Here is a 17,301-nt window from a genome sequence, read left to right on the forward strand (position 1 = left end):
GCAAAGACAAACTAAGGCAGGACACTGGCATTTGTGTTTTCTCTACAATGTTAAGATCTTGTCCACCAGAATGTTTCCAACAGGAGAACAGACAGAAACAAGGAAGACCACATGAAAAATTTCTAGTCAGTTTAACACAGATCTAATATGACCATTTTTTTCTTTTAAAGGAAGCATATTTGCTTAAAGAACAACTGTACCCACTGTTATCTGAGTAACAGGATGAAGGAGGATGACATTAATGGCAGCTTCTGACAGTATTACTGAAGTGTTTTTTGTAAAAGCAACAGAGTGAACTCAGCCACTGTGCACTAGACATGCAACTAGAATTCAAAAGCATTTCTATTCCTACCTCGTCCCTGTTGTTCTCCATTGAAGCTGGGCTTCCTTTAGGTTCTCTATTTTTACCTATGGAGAGAAATTAAAGGAGTCCACTGAAATGCAAGGAACAGCAGAAGTTCACCACATTGCACATCACAGCACTGTTTGTGTCTCACCAGCCTGGACAGAGGTAACTGTGACTTCCAGAGACAAACTGCTGCACAACAGAAAAGACATTCCACTGTGTCGCATAAATTTTACAGAAATAATTCAGAAATCCCTTTCAGTTCAGTTTCTGGGAGCCTTGCTGTTGGTGAAGAAATACTGAAGCACTGCAAGGGCAATTGCATGCAGAAATTGTATCATTAGTACAGTTTTGCTGATCTCTAAGAATTTACTGCAAGTATTTTCTCTCACACATCTTGACATAACAAAGTATTAAATCTGAGATCATGGAATCACAGATAAAAATCCCATTTGATCCAAGTTCTGAGGAGAATTCCTATTGCTCAAGCTTTGGAACTGTGGAATATAAAGCCTAAAGACCTGTAACCTACTGGCACCTGCTCCAATCCAGCAGTCCTGGAAAAGGGAGGGAAAGTTTGGAGTTCAGTGATTGAATGATTCTTGTATGAAGTTGCTCCAAAAGTTTAGGAACAGCAGGATTTTAACAGATGCTACTGAGTAGGAAGTATAATTACAGGATACTTATCTGGATTATTTGTGATTTTAACAGAAGACTACTAGCACTGCAACTTCTTTATCTTTAAACTCAGTTTTGGGGAAAACCAAACAATTTATTTCTGTACTTTGAAAAAACTGAATCACTTAGAGAATTCAATGCTGGATATTTGACCTCTGCAGAATTGAGTAAATTGCAGGGAAAACCATCCAGCCATTTCCACAAGTGAAGAAGCAAATACAAAATGGAAGCAGACAATGTTTTTGGCCTTTTTAAGTATCTGAAACTTCTCTAGATTATTATGGGCATTTCTTATTGTGAGGGAGGAACCTGAGATATGGAAGGAGGGTGACATTTCTGCTGGAGCTTGGATTCTGCCCACTTTCTACTCTTGACCAACTTTTGCCAAGTGATAAACTCATGGAAAATACCAGCTTGAAGAGCTTGGCAGAGCTCCCCCTGCTCTGGCAGCCCCAGTGTGTGCAGACTCTGCACTCAGCCTCATTCCATGTGCTATTCCAAAAGCAGCTGAATGTGCTGCAGTGCCAGTTTCTCCATGTGCCCACTGAGGACCCTGTGTGCTGCCATCCCCTCCCAGCTCAGTGTTGACCTGGCTGCTCCTGCCCAGCCCCTCCAGGGCTAGCAGGGAGCAGAGCTTCCCCTGGGATTGCTGCTCCATTCTTGCAACAAGAGTAGGCAGGCTGGCTCTCCTGAGCTCTCTGTGACTCTCCTGGCTGGGAGCCATGCAGTGGAAAGGAGGGAGACATCCAGTTCCAGTGCAGAGGGGATAAAGAGTATTATTAAAGCTATAAAGAAGTATTGCCTCCTGTTTTAACTGACCTCTGTGTGTGGCAGGGCCAAAAGCTTAGGGTATGAAGTCATATCAGCTAATACCCAACTGGTTTCTAACATCCAGCCTTCCTGAGCCACACTTAAGCACCTTCATCATCATCTCCCTCCTCACAACACTCTACCCCACAGTTCATATATCCTCCAAATGCTGGACAAAGCAAGATCCATTACTAAATAAATCTGATTTGGCCCAGTCACATCCATAACTTCTGATTGTAATGAGCACCTTCTGGATTTAAAAAAAAAAAAAAAAAAAAAAAAAGAAGGAAGCACAGGTGCTAAAGATATTTTTGTTATGCACAGAACATTGGGAAGAGAAGGGAATTTGCACAGTAAATTCTGGCATTTCCTAATATTTAAGTGTTTAACTCTGACTCTTCAACTTTAATACGTTCTTTTAGATTTCAAAACCAACACTACAACATGTCTGCTATAATTTGCAAGTGTATCCATTTCAAAGACAATCTGCATTTTACAGCAAGGAACCAAATGCTAATTTTTAACTGCAGATATAATGGGAGCAGATTTCTTTTTCCCAGTGTGCTCCTCAGCAAAATTCCACTTTGAGATGCATTTACATCACAGTTTATTTTTCTGTTCTGCTGAAGCACTACAAGAGTAGTTTCTTTTTCCTTTGCTAACGGTTCAGTTTGATGCTGATATGAGGAGGTGAGTGCCACAGGCAGCAGATTCTCTCTCTAAACAAAACATCAAAAGATAAAAACTACACACCAGAAACCCCATGGAAAATACTACATAAGACAACAGGAGTTTGAAAATAAACTCTGTAATACAGCCAGCACACTCCTCTCCTGCACTCCACCACATCAACACAACTTTTAGCTCATTAAGCAGCAGAGATTGAAAGATTTTGCACCTGTATCCGGTCCAAGTTAAAATAAGAAACAAATTTAACAAGTTAAATTTGGAAACAGATTTTATTCAGTACTGACATGAAATAATTTCACTTTTAATCAATGTCATGGAAGTGTTTAAACTTTATTATCTATTTCTAAAACTTAGAAGCAAAAATCTCCAGTATCAATTCTGACCTAGTGTAGGACTCTAGTTTTTTTTTAAGTATTATTTTCTTTTCAAATGTTTCCAGATTATATGTAGAAATCTTTTTTCAAATTACTATGAAAGCATAATCTCCATAACTTCTTCCACACCTACAAGGACTGCAAAAGTGTTACTACAGCAGAAAAACCAAGACACTGCATTTGTAAATTCAGGAACACTGAACAAGGAACTCCTAGCACAGCAAACACCTGAGTGTTTGATAGCTCATGTTTCAGAGAAGGGAAATTACCAGATGATTAGATTTTTTCACCTTTAGAAAATTCAGAACAGAAATAATTATTGTACCAAAGGCCTATTGTGTATTTATCAAGCTATCACCACATAAATCATATTAAGACTTGGTATAATTACCCAAGTGAAGTGTGATATAATGAAATAACAACATCAAGTTGGCTTTAGAATCACATTTACATTGAAAATAAACATAAAATGTCTTTTTTACCTATACTTTTGTTTTTAGGTAGTGCTGGAGGAGAGTTTGCGTCCTCAGATTCTTCTGATGAGTGAGCCAAGAAGTCATGGAGTTTCTGTACCAATGTATTCAACTTGCTTTCACTGTTAAAATACAAACAATACTCAGAGTCACACACCTCACCCCAGTTTATTAAGCTTGAAAACTTATGTTTAATCTCAATTACACATCCACAAGAGATTTAAACATTTGTTTCTGCATGAGTATATCAGAGCAAACAAAAAACATAATTTTTGCAAATACTGAGTGAAACAGTAGGTGCAGCCTTATTGACAAAAAAGTATAAAAAGTCTATTTTAAGTCATTTCCACTGTTTACAATTATTGACAAAATTCCAGAAAGTCTGAGTGGTAATGCTGCTATGACATGAAGACAGCAAAAAATTAATATTCTACTTGTCAGAAGCCAGACAGGTTAGAAAAATTAAATCTTTATTTTATTACTAAAACTGACACCTTTGGAATATAAACCACTAGAACAAACAGAAAAATTTCACCTGCAAACTCAGAAATAAACAGATTCACTGAGTATGACAATGAATATGACAGTGAATGTGACAGGTCCACTGAATATCAAAGTTTGCTGATGCAAAACTTTTATTAAATCTACCATCACATACATGTTGTGTGTGTTAATTTTGTCAAGAAACAACCATGCAGGACCACATCATTCCTTGTTCTGTTTGTTTGAGTGCTGATGATTAATTCATCAAAAACAATCCCCTGGCAACTTCCACCAGACACTTTCAGACCCCAGGAAGAGTCTTGGGTACATTTACTGATTGCAGTAAAAAGCAACATCTCCATGCCAGGCTTGCCTTGAAAAGCTGTTTCATTTCATAACCCCCATGTTACCCCTGGCATTTTACATGGTTTATTTCTCCCAAAACTGCTAGAATTTCATAGGACAAGGCTTTTCCAGCTGCCTGACTGAGGCCAAGGTGTTCAGGCCCTGTCCAGAGGTTGCCACTGAGCTGTTTGCTCCCTCCCCTCCTTATCAGCCCTCTGGAATCTGCAGCTGATCTGTCCTGACTCATCAGCCCTTATCTGCTGCTCCAGGCCTTTTCCCACTCCTGACCTACCCAATCCCCAGCAGAAGTGAGCCCAGATAAAGGCTTTCCACCCTTCCCACTGTTTGTTTCCCCATTAATATCAAAATAGTCTTCTAATTGCAAGAAGAAATTGCATTTTCTGTGCCTGTTTTATTAGTCATAAAAACTTCTGAATATTCACCCAGAGCAGTCACCTTTATCATCACTGCTATTGCTCTGAACACATCCATTTATTAACTTCTGACTTTCAATTTGTTATTGCTAGGAAAAAAATCTCATTTTATCAGAAGGACTTGCAGGTGAGTGCTCTCTTGAGCCAAGAGTGAATAACCTCACATCAATGCCAGTGACTATTCCAACCAGTTAAAATAACCACATAAAATAGCATAAACCATCCACTTAGAAAAAAAAAATAATCTGCAATTTCTTTAAATCTCCCAAGATACTCAAAATAAAACAAAATAACACTTTGCAATGAAAAGATTTTCTGCATGAGTGAAGGGCACTTTTCTTTTGAGACTACAAATGTACCATCAATCACTGGAGCAAGTCTGAAAGAGCAGAACAAAGCTCTTTAACTCTCAAGAGTACCTTAAAATTTTTCTCTCAATCTGTCCAAAAGTCTTTCCCTCTAATTACTGGACTCATGCTGCTACACAACTGCCAGTTCCCTAATCTTGGGCTTCCCTTTTTCTCATGGATGGAAGGCACACTTGGAAAACATTACAGAAGATGATAATGGTACACTGCAGTCTTAACAGCTTGCATGCTCTCCTTTAGAAAGGAGATTTAATGACAATTTACTCACATTAAGTGAAAAAAAAAATTAGAGTTGTTCAGAATTATTTGATAGTAAAAGCATATAAAGAGATTTTATATCCATTCCAGATGGTCTGAAGAAATAAAGCACATTTAGAAAGGCCACAAGAAAGTACATTTTTGGTAGTAAAAACAGTAACAACAAAAAAGCCACACATGTGGAATTCTCTCATTTAGTTTATAAATAACTTGTTTTGGTAACAGCATTTTAGAAAGAAAATGGGAGCTATAGATGAGTTTAGCACTACTGTTGTCAATACAGAATGAATTCAGAATAGTATGCATGTGTCTTTGTGACTAGTACTTGGAACATTATCTACTACCATTCACTAACTCTTATCCTAATTAATGTAAAATTATCATTTTCAGAGCAAAATGTTCTTGCTGACAACCAATCAAAAAAGAGAATCTACAAACTAATACTAAAAGTCTTCTCAACTTGCTTTTTCCCTTGATTATTCATCACTTTGTACCATAAACCTTTGTTAAGGAATACCAGGTCAAATCTAAGTAAAGATGTTACACTTACTATACTTCACTAGAGAGAAATGTTAATTTAGGGCAATGCTTTTTCTGGTTTTGTTAAAAGTGATTTTATGTCATTAATTTACACTTGAGAATAATAATCTGTTATTTTTGTTTGAAGCTTCTTCTGCAAAATGCTGATTCTTTGCAGTACAGACTCAGTCACTATGAAATCGATCACAATCTATAAATGTGTGGTTTTTAATAAATATAGGAGCCTAAAAATGTAGAACTATCTCTGAAGCACTACTGAGGCAAACAGGCTCCTCTACACTGACAGTCCCCATACTATTAGTGTTTTCACACTTGAGTTTTCTAAGTAAATGCCTTCCCCACCACTGTAGAGCTATTTCAACACTGTTCAGCCTAATTAAAACAGGACTGAAAGGGAACGTGCCCTGCTATTATTGATTTGGCCATGAACCTGATTTGTGACCTTGGGAGCTACCTTGGAATGTACCATTCCTTACCTACATCCAGAGCAAGTACTGCTAAAGCAAACAATAAATGCCTGGCCCTTACAGCACAACAAAACATCCAGAGTGGGCAAATTACCTATAAATGAGTCCACAAATAATTAGAATAAAGAGCCAGATAGGTTGTGTCCTAATGCAGATATAACATACTTCATTCCAGCTGGCTGTTGAGTGCTGTTCCCTGGATGTTCTTACCTGTACCAGGTTTGTGTGCCCAGGGTTTGGTAGTGGGGGGGTACAAGGGTGACAAACTTCTGTGCAGAGATGCCAAAAGCTTCCCTCATGTCCAGCTGTGCCAATACCAGCCTGCTCCAAAAGGGACAGGTTGCTGGCCAAGGCTGAGCCCATCAGTGCCCGTAGTGCCTCTGGGGTTATGGGGAAAGGAAAAAAACTGCTGCAAAACAGCAGCTGGGAGTGAGGAGCAGTATGTACCCAGCAGACACTGAGGCACATCAGGGTCAGAGGAAAGATCCACCCCAGCCCATGAGGGTCCACAGGCAGCAGAGACCCAGCTGCAGCCCATCGAGGGCCCCACCCCTGCTCAGGGTGATGCCCAAAGGAGGCTGTGAGCCCACGGGCACCCCCTGCTGCAGCAGCCCCTCCCTGAACCCCTGGGATGGGGAAGGAGCACGCTGGAGCAGCTTGGGAAGAGCTGCAGCCCCTAGGAAGGACCCACAGGGGAGAAGTCTATGGAGAACATCTCCCATGGGAGGGACCCCACACTGGAGCTGGGGAGGAGTGTGGTGAGCAGAACCACAGCCCCCATTCCTATCCCCCTGCACTGCTCACCAGGAGGCAGAGAGCCAAGTAAAGTTGAACCTGGGAGAAAGGAAAGGAGGGGAGAAGGTATTTAAACATTGGGGATTTATTTCTCGTTACCCTACTCTGATTTGATTGGCAATAAACTAAGCTGATTTCCCCAAGCTGTTTTGCCCATGACAGCAATTGCTGATGTCCCTGTCCTTCTCAAAACCTGAACTTTTCACTGTGCTCTCCCTCCCCTGCCCAGCTGAGGAGGGGCAGTGGCACAGTGACACTGTGGGTACCCACACAACCTCACCCCCTGTGCCAGCTGTGCTTCCCCAAAGCAAATCACATCACCTTGCACAAATAAAATTTCAACAAGCAGTTTTGCATTTGGATCCAACTTGCCACACATTCACATGATCATATTTGTTCTGAAGGCAGGTGAGCTGATGAAAATTCATAACCAGGGCAGTGGAAGGAGCAGCACTGACCACCTCAGCAGCAAACCCAGGACACATTGGACTATCCTCTGAAACTGCACTGAAAACCTTGTTATTGCATCCTGTTTCTATTTGTTTTCTTCAAATGCTTTAAAAGTGGAAGTGGGGAATGTCCCAGTTATTGTCAACATCTGGAACAATAATTGGAAAGCTGCATTTCTTTAAACAAACACCAACTATTACTCTAAACAAGAGTCCCTCATCTGCATTTCAAGTGGCTCCTGAAAGTGGCACAGGAGCCCCTTTCCAGCTTTTATTTATCCCAATGTTGACAAATATGCTTTTTTTTAACCATATGCCTTCCTTAAGTTCAATACTTGTGGCTTGAATTATTTTTAAAATTTAAACACAGGAAAATCTTAGACAAGTTTTTTTAATTCATGTTTACAGTTGCTTCAAATTAAGTCTCAGTCATTTTTCACTTTTGAAACTGAAACTGCAGAACGACTATTAAAGAGACAAAATTAAACAATCCTTAGGAAAAATAATTACAGAAAAATAAAACCAGATGTACTTTTAAACTGCTGGTCTGTAGACTGCTACTCACTGCTTCAGACTTTATCCCTGTGTGAACAGCACAAGTCCAACAACCCACAGCAAAACTCTCAAGATTTTATTTAGGATGATGGGAAGAGAGACTGCTCCTAAGGCTTGATATAATCAGGCCAGTATTCTGTCATCTGCAAATCTTCATAGAAGTTTTTCCTGATGAGAAGCAAAAGAATAAGAACTAGCCCAATTCAGCGATTTCGGTTACGAGGGTAGAGCCTACATTGTTGTTTCACATAAAATATGTCAATATTGTGGCTGAACAGACATGAATGAAACAGCTTAAAGGTGTGGGAAAGAGTGAGAGAGGATAAAACCTCCAGCAGGAGCTGTTTTATTTTCTTATCCCAATTTAAAAAATGGAGTGAACATACCACACCTCCAATGTCCTAAGAAATCCACTTCTGTCAGAAAAAATACAAACCCAACCTACCACTGTACTAGTTAAACAAGTAAAATATGGTTTTATAATGGTGGGGGAACAGAGCACTTCATCCCAGTGTTTGTCTAACTCAACAATGGTTTTCTGCAGGCAAAAGCAACATGACACTCTAAGTGCCAGATCAGATTCATATTTTGGACCTAACTTACACTGATACACCAATTCTGCCAAACCAAGTGAGGTCTGACACTCAGGATTCACACAATCTGTGTTGGCATGCCCAAGGACACAAACCCTCACACCCTGCACACACCTGATGCCATCCACACCCAGTCCTCTCCTTTCTCCTCACTCCACAGCAGGGACTCTGGAGATCCTTTAATCCAACCCCCAGTTCAAGCAGAGACAGCTACAGGAGATCACCCAGGACAATGTCAGGTTCCAAGTGACTCCTCAGATGGAGGACCAAAACATTTCTGGGTCAGCTGCTGGTGGATGACCATTATCACATTTCATTATTTCTCTTGTATTTAGGAGGAATTGTACCACATTGAACTGACTACATCAGAAAATACCTGAACACTAAAGCTCTGACTGAAAAGAGATGGAGGCATCCAGAACTTCATGAGATTCTGTACCTAACACTTTGTTAACACACATTCACTTTTTCACTTTGTTTAGAACTGACTTTTAATCCACAGGGACTTAATCAAGTGATACCTAGTACAGCTGAAGACACTCAGTGATGTGGATGAAGTAATTTTGGAGCTTAAACACAGCATAACAGGTTCAGACAAGTAAACAGAATTATCTTCCTCCAGACACACAAGGGAAATGAGAAAGCAACAGTTCAAAATCACTAAGAGACCCTTTATTCTGTTCAAGGAAGATGACACAATTTCTTTCTGTTAACATGGTGTGAGTTATGACACTTCATTCACTAAGAAGTAAAAAAAAAAAAAAACAAAAAAACAAAAAAACTTTGTTTTTAACCTGTTTCCTTAAATGAGATCTTAAAAAACCCAAACAAGCAACATCATCACAAACCCACAAGGCAAAAGTAAGACAAACAATCTCATTATTATGCTGGTTTCAATGCCACACTGAAATGGAACTTCAGTGGTGAAATACACTGCAAGCTGGAAAAGACTGAAGCCACACTTGAAAATCTTGAAAATCTAAATACATTTGAACCTTTATGATACAAAGATCATGTAAAGTGCACACCTTACTCAGTTGATTGAGGAAAGGAAGCTCATTTTAGCACATATAATACACAATCCAAGATGTATTTGAAATCTTTAAACAGACACTGTGGGAAGGATGGAGAGGCCTCACAACCAAGAACATCAGGGATCCCTAACTCTAAAAATGCCTTTTGCTTCATTTGCCTTTTGCTCCCTGGAGCTGATCACAGGTTCTCAACAAAAACAGGTTCTCAACAAAACCTCCTTCAGTACAACCCTGCTGAGAATCAAAGCCTGGCCCTTCAACTCTCCCACATACTCCCAGCCACAGCTGCCACAGCTTTGAGGGCTGCAGCTTATCCAAAGCACAGGTTTTCATTTTAATAGATAAAAGGCATCTCAGTCTCAAATTTACTGCATATTTTTCAGTTTTGCTTTACATGACACATGCATTTGCCCAACAAAGCTTCTAGGCTGAACCTATTAAAGCCTACAGTTGGACCCACTCAGACAGAAATTTCTACAACTATGCAGCTTTTGGACTTGCAAATAAACTGCTTCAATGGCACTACAGCTGACATTGGTCAGCAGCCTGTGTCATCAAGTTCTTGATTTTTTTCAAGGTTTCACTCCTTTTCTAAAAAAAAACCCCAACACATATCAATCCATCACACACCCTGAGTGACAGCTACATTTCATCACAGACTATGAAAGCTTTATGCCCCTCCTTTAGTAAATAAATCAGGACACTTCCCCTCTTAAAGTCAACATAAAACCTTCCATTATATTTGCCACTGATGTTCTATAATTTCTTCTTTCTCCTGCTGCCACACCAAGGGAACAGCCTGCCACTGACCCATCCATGAACTCATTCATGTTTCCAAATGACCTGCAGGCATGAGCTGAGCTCCAGCAACACAAAATGTGATTTCATGAGGTTCAGCACTATCCTTAGGCTTCCCCTTTATAAAAGACACTTCTGATAATCCAGTTTAAAATGTACTTGGTCACAGGCTGCAGACATTTGTTTTTATGGTGAACACAGATTATTTTAGCATTACTTTGGTATTTTCTTTAGGTGAGGCAAAGGCACATAAAAAGCACTCTCTTTTCCACCCTTCAAGCAGAGGGTACATGGAGTTAGTCTGTAACAGAACTGAAAATTTCAAATTCCACAATGTTAAGGGCAGCCTGTTGCAGAATTTGTATTACACAGCAAATTGTTTCCTAGAAAATGAAGATACCTTTAATTAAGCCCTATAAACACCCTGATATAAAGTTTGCAAAACCCTAACAGACAATATTGTACAAAACCAGAAATAACAAAGTCTCTGCAGTAAGTTTCTCTCCCAGAGAACTTCATTTAAGTGCTGCAGATATGTGTTCTGGGGCATACCTGGCACTTAAAATGACACAGTTTTGCTCTTCTTCAGTAAGAACTGAAGAATCTGCCTATACCCATTCCAGAACAGTGTGGAAGACAGAGAACTTTTACTGTCCCTTTAGGGAATACAGAAGATTATGTGTTGACTTACTTCCAATTATATCATCCTGGCATCAAGTAACACACCTCAAACAACCCTGCAATATCACTCAGAACAAAGACATTCAACTGACTCAAAAATGCAGACAATTTAAAAGAAAAACAAATTTATGCAGACAATTTAAAAGAAAACTTTAAGACCAAATGACCAGTATCAAAATGTGAGGTGAAAAGTCTGGATAAAAAAAACCCCAAGAACAAAATCTATCTTGCCAATTTAAAAAAACCAACACTACATTCATTGACTACCAAAGAGTTCAAGTGAGGAAGATTGAAAACTTGTTTTCTTTTCTGCTGTACTTATTTTGTACAGTGTATGAACTGGTAGGAACAGGTTAGGTCACTATGACGAAGAAAAAAACCAAAAGTTTTTGGGGCAAAAGCTATTGAGGCATCTTTATAAATATTTACAGAGGCAGCACTTTTTAAAAGTTCTTAGGAAGTTATTCAAGTTTTCATCATTTGGGACATGGGAGATTCCTAGGATCTTAATATTAAATAAAAGCATTCTTGTAACAGAAGTTTAAAACTTCTCTGGGAGCAGACTAGTAATGATTGATGATTTGCCCCTAAAACACTGGAAGTCAATCTTCCACAAGTGCTAGGAGTAGATTTTCAATTCAAATTCAGTTTTTTGCACATCTTCCCAAGAATTCTAACAGCGATTCCCAGTCCTTTATTTCTGCACACCTCTGACATGGACAAAACTGCAGAGAGCAGAGGATGAAGTGACAGAAACACAGGCAGCTGACAGCTAACAGCACTTGTGGGAAATGGGAACAAAAGAGGAAGACAGGGTGTGTTTTTCTTTTTCATTTCCTTCTCTCCGACTCCAGTTGTAAGAAGAACTGGGCTGGACAGAAATAAGGCAAAGCCCATACAATGGGTTCATCACAACCCTGAAATGCTGGGACCCTGCAGGGCCATGTCCAGCTCCTGACACAGATCTTGTGAAGAACAAACTACTCAAGATGAGCTCTGCACGGGATGGGAGTTGTAACTAACATTTAAACTGAATGAGAACTGAGTTTGTGAACAGAAGGAAAGTTTGGAGTAGCAAAAGATTGTTGTCATCTACTTAAAAGCAATTTATCACAGGGTTGCTTACTCTGTGAGCAGATCCCACCCAAAGACTGCACACGACCTCAGATCTATTCTGTCCACGCTTTCTGATCTTTAAGATCACAAATAATCTGAAATAATCCCATCCTCTCTGCAGGCAATCTAAGAATTGTATGGAAAATTTATGAGGCTTGGTATCCTCTTCCTCCAAAGCAGCCCCTTGCTAGAAACACTAATTGTGGCACTAATAACAACATAAGAATGTGGAAAGGGTTAAGTACAAACTCTGCATATTATAGACCAGGAACAAGTGGTTCCAAAAAAGACAAACAAGATTATGGACAACAGGGAACAAAATATGACAATCATAATATAACAAAAAGCAAATCAAATGGAAGAACGTTTTTCAGAATATAAAATACGAATGGTGACTGCAAACCAGACCAGAAATATTAGTAACTCTGATTTTTGTAGAACAAAAAGATCTAACTCTTCACCTGATTTTCAAGGGCTGGAAAAGAAAAAGGAGAAAACCCCTTAACTAGCACTTCAGTCCACACAACAAAATAATCACTCCCACAAAAGAAGTTGTTTAAACTGTCAAAGTCCTTGAAGAACACACAGCAGAGAGAGTGGGAGTAAGAAGGAAAAAGGATGAGAGATGGACAATCCCTGTCTTACAAAATAAGGAAGAAAATACAAGCAGAAGAAACTGCTAAGTGCTGGGAAGTCATGCACCAAATAATTTGTATTTGAAACGCTCATGACCTACATCAGCATGTGATCAACTTCAACAGCGATGATAATCATCAAAACCTTCCTTTTTCTAGATTCCTAACTGGAAACGTTAAGACTTCAAAAACAAGCAGTATAAACGAGGAGATAAACCACTATCTCTAACTTTGGTCTAAAATGCCACGGCAGTTATGAACTACTCAAAATAAGGCAGGAGGTGAAGATACACAAATATGACCGCACAAAAAACTTTACCCAAGGCTCAGCACTAAAGGCAGAGTGATGAGTACTAACGACAGAGGGATGTTTCTCCAACACGGTGTGAAGATGCGTTTGTGAGGGTCAAGCGCCAACACCTCATGGCTCGTGTGGCGCCTGAGGCACGCGGCGCGTCTGTGGGTGATGGACTGCGGGGTCAGAGCCCCGGCGATTATTCGGACAGAACCGAAAGCACACAAAGACAACTCTTTATTAACACTTTAACATGGCGCCTCCCTCAGCCCCACTTGGCGGGCGTTTCTCGGTTGCCGCCGTTCCGCGGCAGCCCCGCGGCCGGACGGCGCGGCCCGGCGGCGGCGGCCGCTGCCCGTGCCCAGCGTGAGGCGCGGCCGGGGGCCCGGCGGAGCTTCCCCGCCGCGCTCGCACGTGGGGCGGGGGCCGCCCCCGGGGCCTTCCCGCCCTCCGCGCCGGGCCCGGCCCCGCCGCCCGGGCCGAGCGCCGCGCTGCTCCCCCCCACCCGCCCCGCCGCCATCCCGCCTCCCGCCCGTCCCGCCAAGGCTGCGCCGCGCCGCGCCGGGCCCGGCCCCGCCCCACCCCGCGCGGAGCCGCGGAGCCGCCCGCCCCGGCCCTACCTCACGGGCTCTGCGGTCATGACTCCGCCGCCGCTGCTCGGAGCGGAGCGAGCGCCCGGGCCGGGGCCGCGTTCAGGCGCTGGGCGCAGACAAAGCCGCGGCGGCCGCCATCGCCAGCGCCGCCGCCATCTTATCGGAGGGAGCCTGAGGGGACCTGCCTCCTGCCGCCGTCCTCCTCCGCCGCCTCCCATTGGCTCGTGGCCGCCCACAGCTATTTTCTGATTGGGCCGCGCCGGGCCGACTGTTGCTAGGGCAGTTTACGTCACCATTCCAACCTTTCCCGCGCTGATTGGCTGGGACCGTGCTGACGTCACGATGGCGTCATGGACCGAGGCCCGTGACATCATTTTGTAACAAAGTGCACTGACACCTGTGCCCAGCAGGGGGCCCCAGCGCGCGGCCGCGGCCATGGCGGCGGGAGCCAGGCGCTGACACATCCCGGGGATGGACAGCGGGGGACAGGAGCTGCTGTCACACAGCGACAGGAACCGCGTCATTGCAGGAGAACCGCCGCCTTGGGCAACTCTGCAACCTCGGTTCAGCCAGGGCAGGTTCATCACAGCGTTTAGACACAGCACCCTTACAGAGAGTAACAAGGAGCAGGCGCATAGTAACAGCACACAATGACCCTCCTACTCTGTGAGAATCCCCAGAACAACCCTCCTCCTCTGCAGGGATTACCACAACCACCCTCCTCCTTCCAGAGGATCACCAGAGTGATCCTCCTGTTTTGTGGGCATCACCAGAATGACCCTCAGCCTCTCCAGGGATCACCATCTGACCCTCCTCTTCCATGGGGAGCAGCAGCAAGACCCTCATCCTCTGCAGGAACCAGCCCTGGAACTCCAAACAAGACAGGGATAACCTAAACCACACACAGCAGCCCCAAGTAAACCCTGCCTGGGGCAGCTTCAGCCCAGCTTGGCTACAACTTTTCCTTTTTGATCAGAAAATTCTCTAGATAAGGAAATGCATCATTGGCAGTTACACCTAAGTATGCCAAGACAATTTTCCCTGCTGGGACTAGCAGCTTCCACACTCCTGTCAGATGTTAGAATGTTGTGAAAGGAGGATTGGAATGCAGCCCTCTTCAAGGGAAAGTTGTTGAAGGTTTTTGTGAGATGGTGATTGAACTCAGCAGGCTGGAGTTGTGTGTGAGCTTCCATCACCACATGGGACCAAACAGAACAGACCATGAAAGCCCAGCCCAGTATCACACAATCTGAAACAGGTGACAAGTATTAGCCACTTACTGTAAAGAAAACCAGTTTTGAAAATTAATATATTTTCCTGCAGAAACTAAAGAAAAAATAAAACGTACCTACTCACCTGGTTTCATAAAGCAATATATGAAACATGAGAAAATACCCAAGCAAATCACCCCTAACACCCATTTCATTCTGTGGTAATAGAACCAACAGCACTTTCACACGTCAGCACATCCAAGCTTACACATCTCCCAGGGAAATTCTCCATACAGGTCGAAACAAAATTGGCTTTAGAATGTAACATTTTACCCAAAACCTGCACCATGTGTCTGCTGAGTTTAGTAATAGCAGAGAGCAGATTTAGCAGCACCTCTGTTACCAAACTCTGTCGAATATCAAAGCATTACCTGCCTTCTCACTCGATTTTAGGAGGAGGAAAAAAAAATATATTAACTAACTGCAACAAATTCTATTAAAAATTGCAAAAAGCCATTCTAGGTGTTCTGCCACCAGTGAGATGAAGGAAACAGGAAGCATTACCCAGTCTTAGCTGTGCATTATTTCCCAACTGTGTGATTAAAATAGGAACACAAAACATTCATTTTCCTCCTCAAGGGATTTAGTCAGCATTACCAACTAATATCCCACTGATTTAGAGGAACATAGATTTATTACTATTGCTCTCTAATATTTTATTCTTTCACTATTTCCTTGGGGAAGGTATTTGAAAGCAGTTTAAAAACTCAAATTTAATTGCCTCCAGTTCATAACTTCTATCTGAAGTCACAGATGAGAAAGGAAACCTACTGTGAGGAAAGGTCGAGATAAAGTAAAAATGGAAATGCTTCCAATCACTCTAGAACATAAAACCTGACATTATCATAAGGTTGTGAAAAAACAGACTGGAGAAGCACAGAATCTTTTTGTACACTGAAATCTGTGTACAGGCAGATACTGAGTGCATCTGCAGGGAAACACATTTCACATCCTGCACCCAGTTAAGTTTCCTCAGCAAATCCCCTGCTCCAACAGGCTGGGCAGAGTCAGGATTCAGAGCTCAGCCTGCAGGACAAACCACTGCACAGTCTCAGCACACCCACTGTTTCTCTCCATAATGATAGCAATTAGTTTTCTTAAGTACATATTACCCTACTTTTAAAGGAACATGGCTGAAAGACATGTATAGCTATCAATTGACAAGAGGATATTTTAATAACTCAATGTGCTTCTGACCTAGAAATACAAACTACATATACATCTCTTTCATATTATTATCTGTGATAAAAGTAGCACAATTAATCCAGACCAATAAAAAGCTATGCTTAAATTAATTTTGTAGGAATGATCAAGATTTGAACTGTTAATTGGAACAGGTTATGTGCAATGAAACTCTCTCAGACAAAATTCAGACAATGAAATTCCTCAGACAAAAAGCATTAAAAAACTGAAAACAGGTGATGCTCACTCAAGGGCCTGGGTTTGTTCTTTGTGTTGGTGATGCTCTAATCCTCATAGGAAAGTCCAAAGGAATGGTGTGGAGTCACTTGAGCAGTGGTTTGTAGTTGAGAATTAAACTTTTTCAGCATGAGAAAATAGCAACCACCAAGGTCCAACACAGAAACCAAGTGCCAGTACTTTCTCAAATCCTTTGTGAGAATTATTTCTCAAAGCAGATGAAAGCACATGGAAATTTTAACTTCTTAAATAATCTGATTTCAGTTTAAGTATTTTTCTATTATAGAATGGGTATTTTTTAAAAGAAACTACCACAAATCACTGCCAATAGCCCCTGGAGGAACACTACAGACCATTCTTCTCTCCCAACCAAGTCTGGCTACAAGATGCCATCATTTGGCATCATCTGATGTCATGGGCAGCATATTCAAACAAGCAGAAGCCATTCACAGATCTGACTCTTTTTGGATGTTCTGAATATTTTGAAGGTTAAACTGACTTTCTTCAGTACTTCTAAAATTCCAGCTGTGCCAGGGCTTCATGAAAATCATGTTCTGTGCTGAACACTAGAATGGTTTGAAGGAAGGAGCATCCAGTAAATTGTACATAATGCAAACCATTACACAGATGAATCAATTTAAATTTACTATCTTGTCTTGTGCTTAGTGCAGAGAGCTCCCTAAATTATTCCAAAATATCTTCTCAATACACCACAGCTCCTTCTCAAAAGCAGAAAAAAGCAGCATTCACTGAGGCCAGCCACATTAACAAAACCACAGAGTCCACTTTCAGCTGCAGAAC

The 17,301-nt window shown here is 41.7% G+C and overlaps 1 protein-coding gene across 1 annotated transcript in view; it reads right to left on the bottom strand.

Annotated features, from left to right (window-relative positions):
* ATRX (ATRX chromatin remodeler) overlaps window positions 1-14,160 on the bottom strand; it is a 65,782-nt gene extending 51,622 nt beyond the window's left edge. The window contains exons 1-3 of the mRNA XM_056491017.1: window positions 13,838-14,160; window positions 3,381-3,493; window positions 353-408 (exon numbers count right to left, since the gene is read on the bottom strand). Coding sequence (XP_056346992.1) covers window positions 353-408; window positions 3,381-3,493; window positions 13,838-14,028 — 360 coding nt within the window. The 5' untranslated portion in view covers window positions 14,029-14,160. The remainder of the gene's footprint in view (window positions 1-352; window positions 409-3,380; window positions 3,494-13,837) is intronic.
* Between the last annotated feature and the right edge of the window lie 3,141 nt (window positions 14,161-17,301).

The sequence above is a fragment of the Oenanthe melanoleuca genome, chromosome 4A (genome assembly GCF_029582105.1).
Source record: "Oenanthe melanoleuca isolate GR-GAL-2019-014 chromosome 4A, OMel1.0, whole genome shotgun sequence".
In the NCBI taxonomy this organism is placed as follows: Eukaryota; Metazoa; Chordata; class Aves; order Passeriformes; family Muscicapidae; genus Oenanthe; species Oenanthe melanoleuca.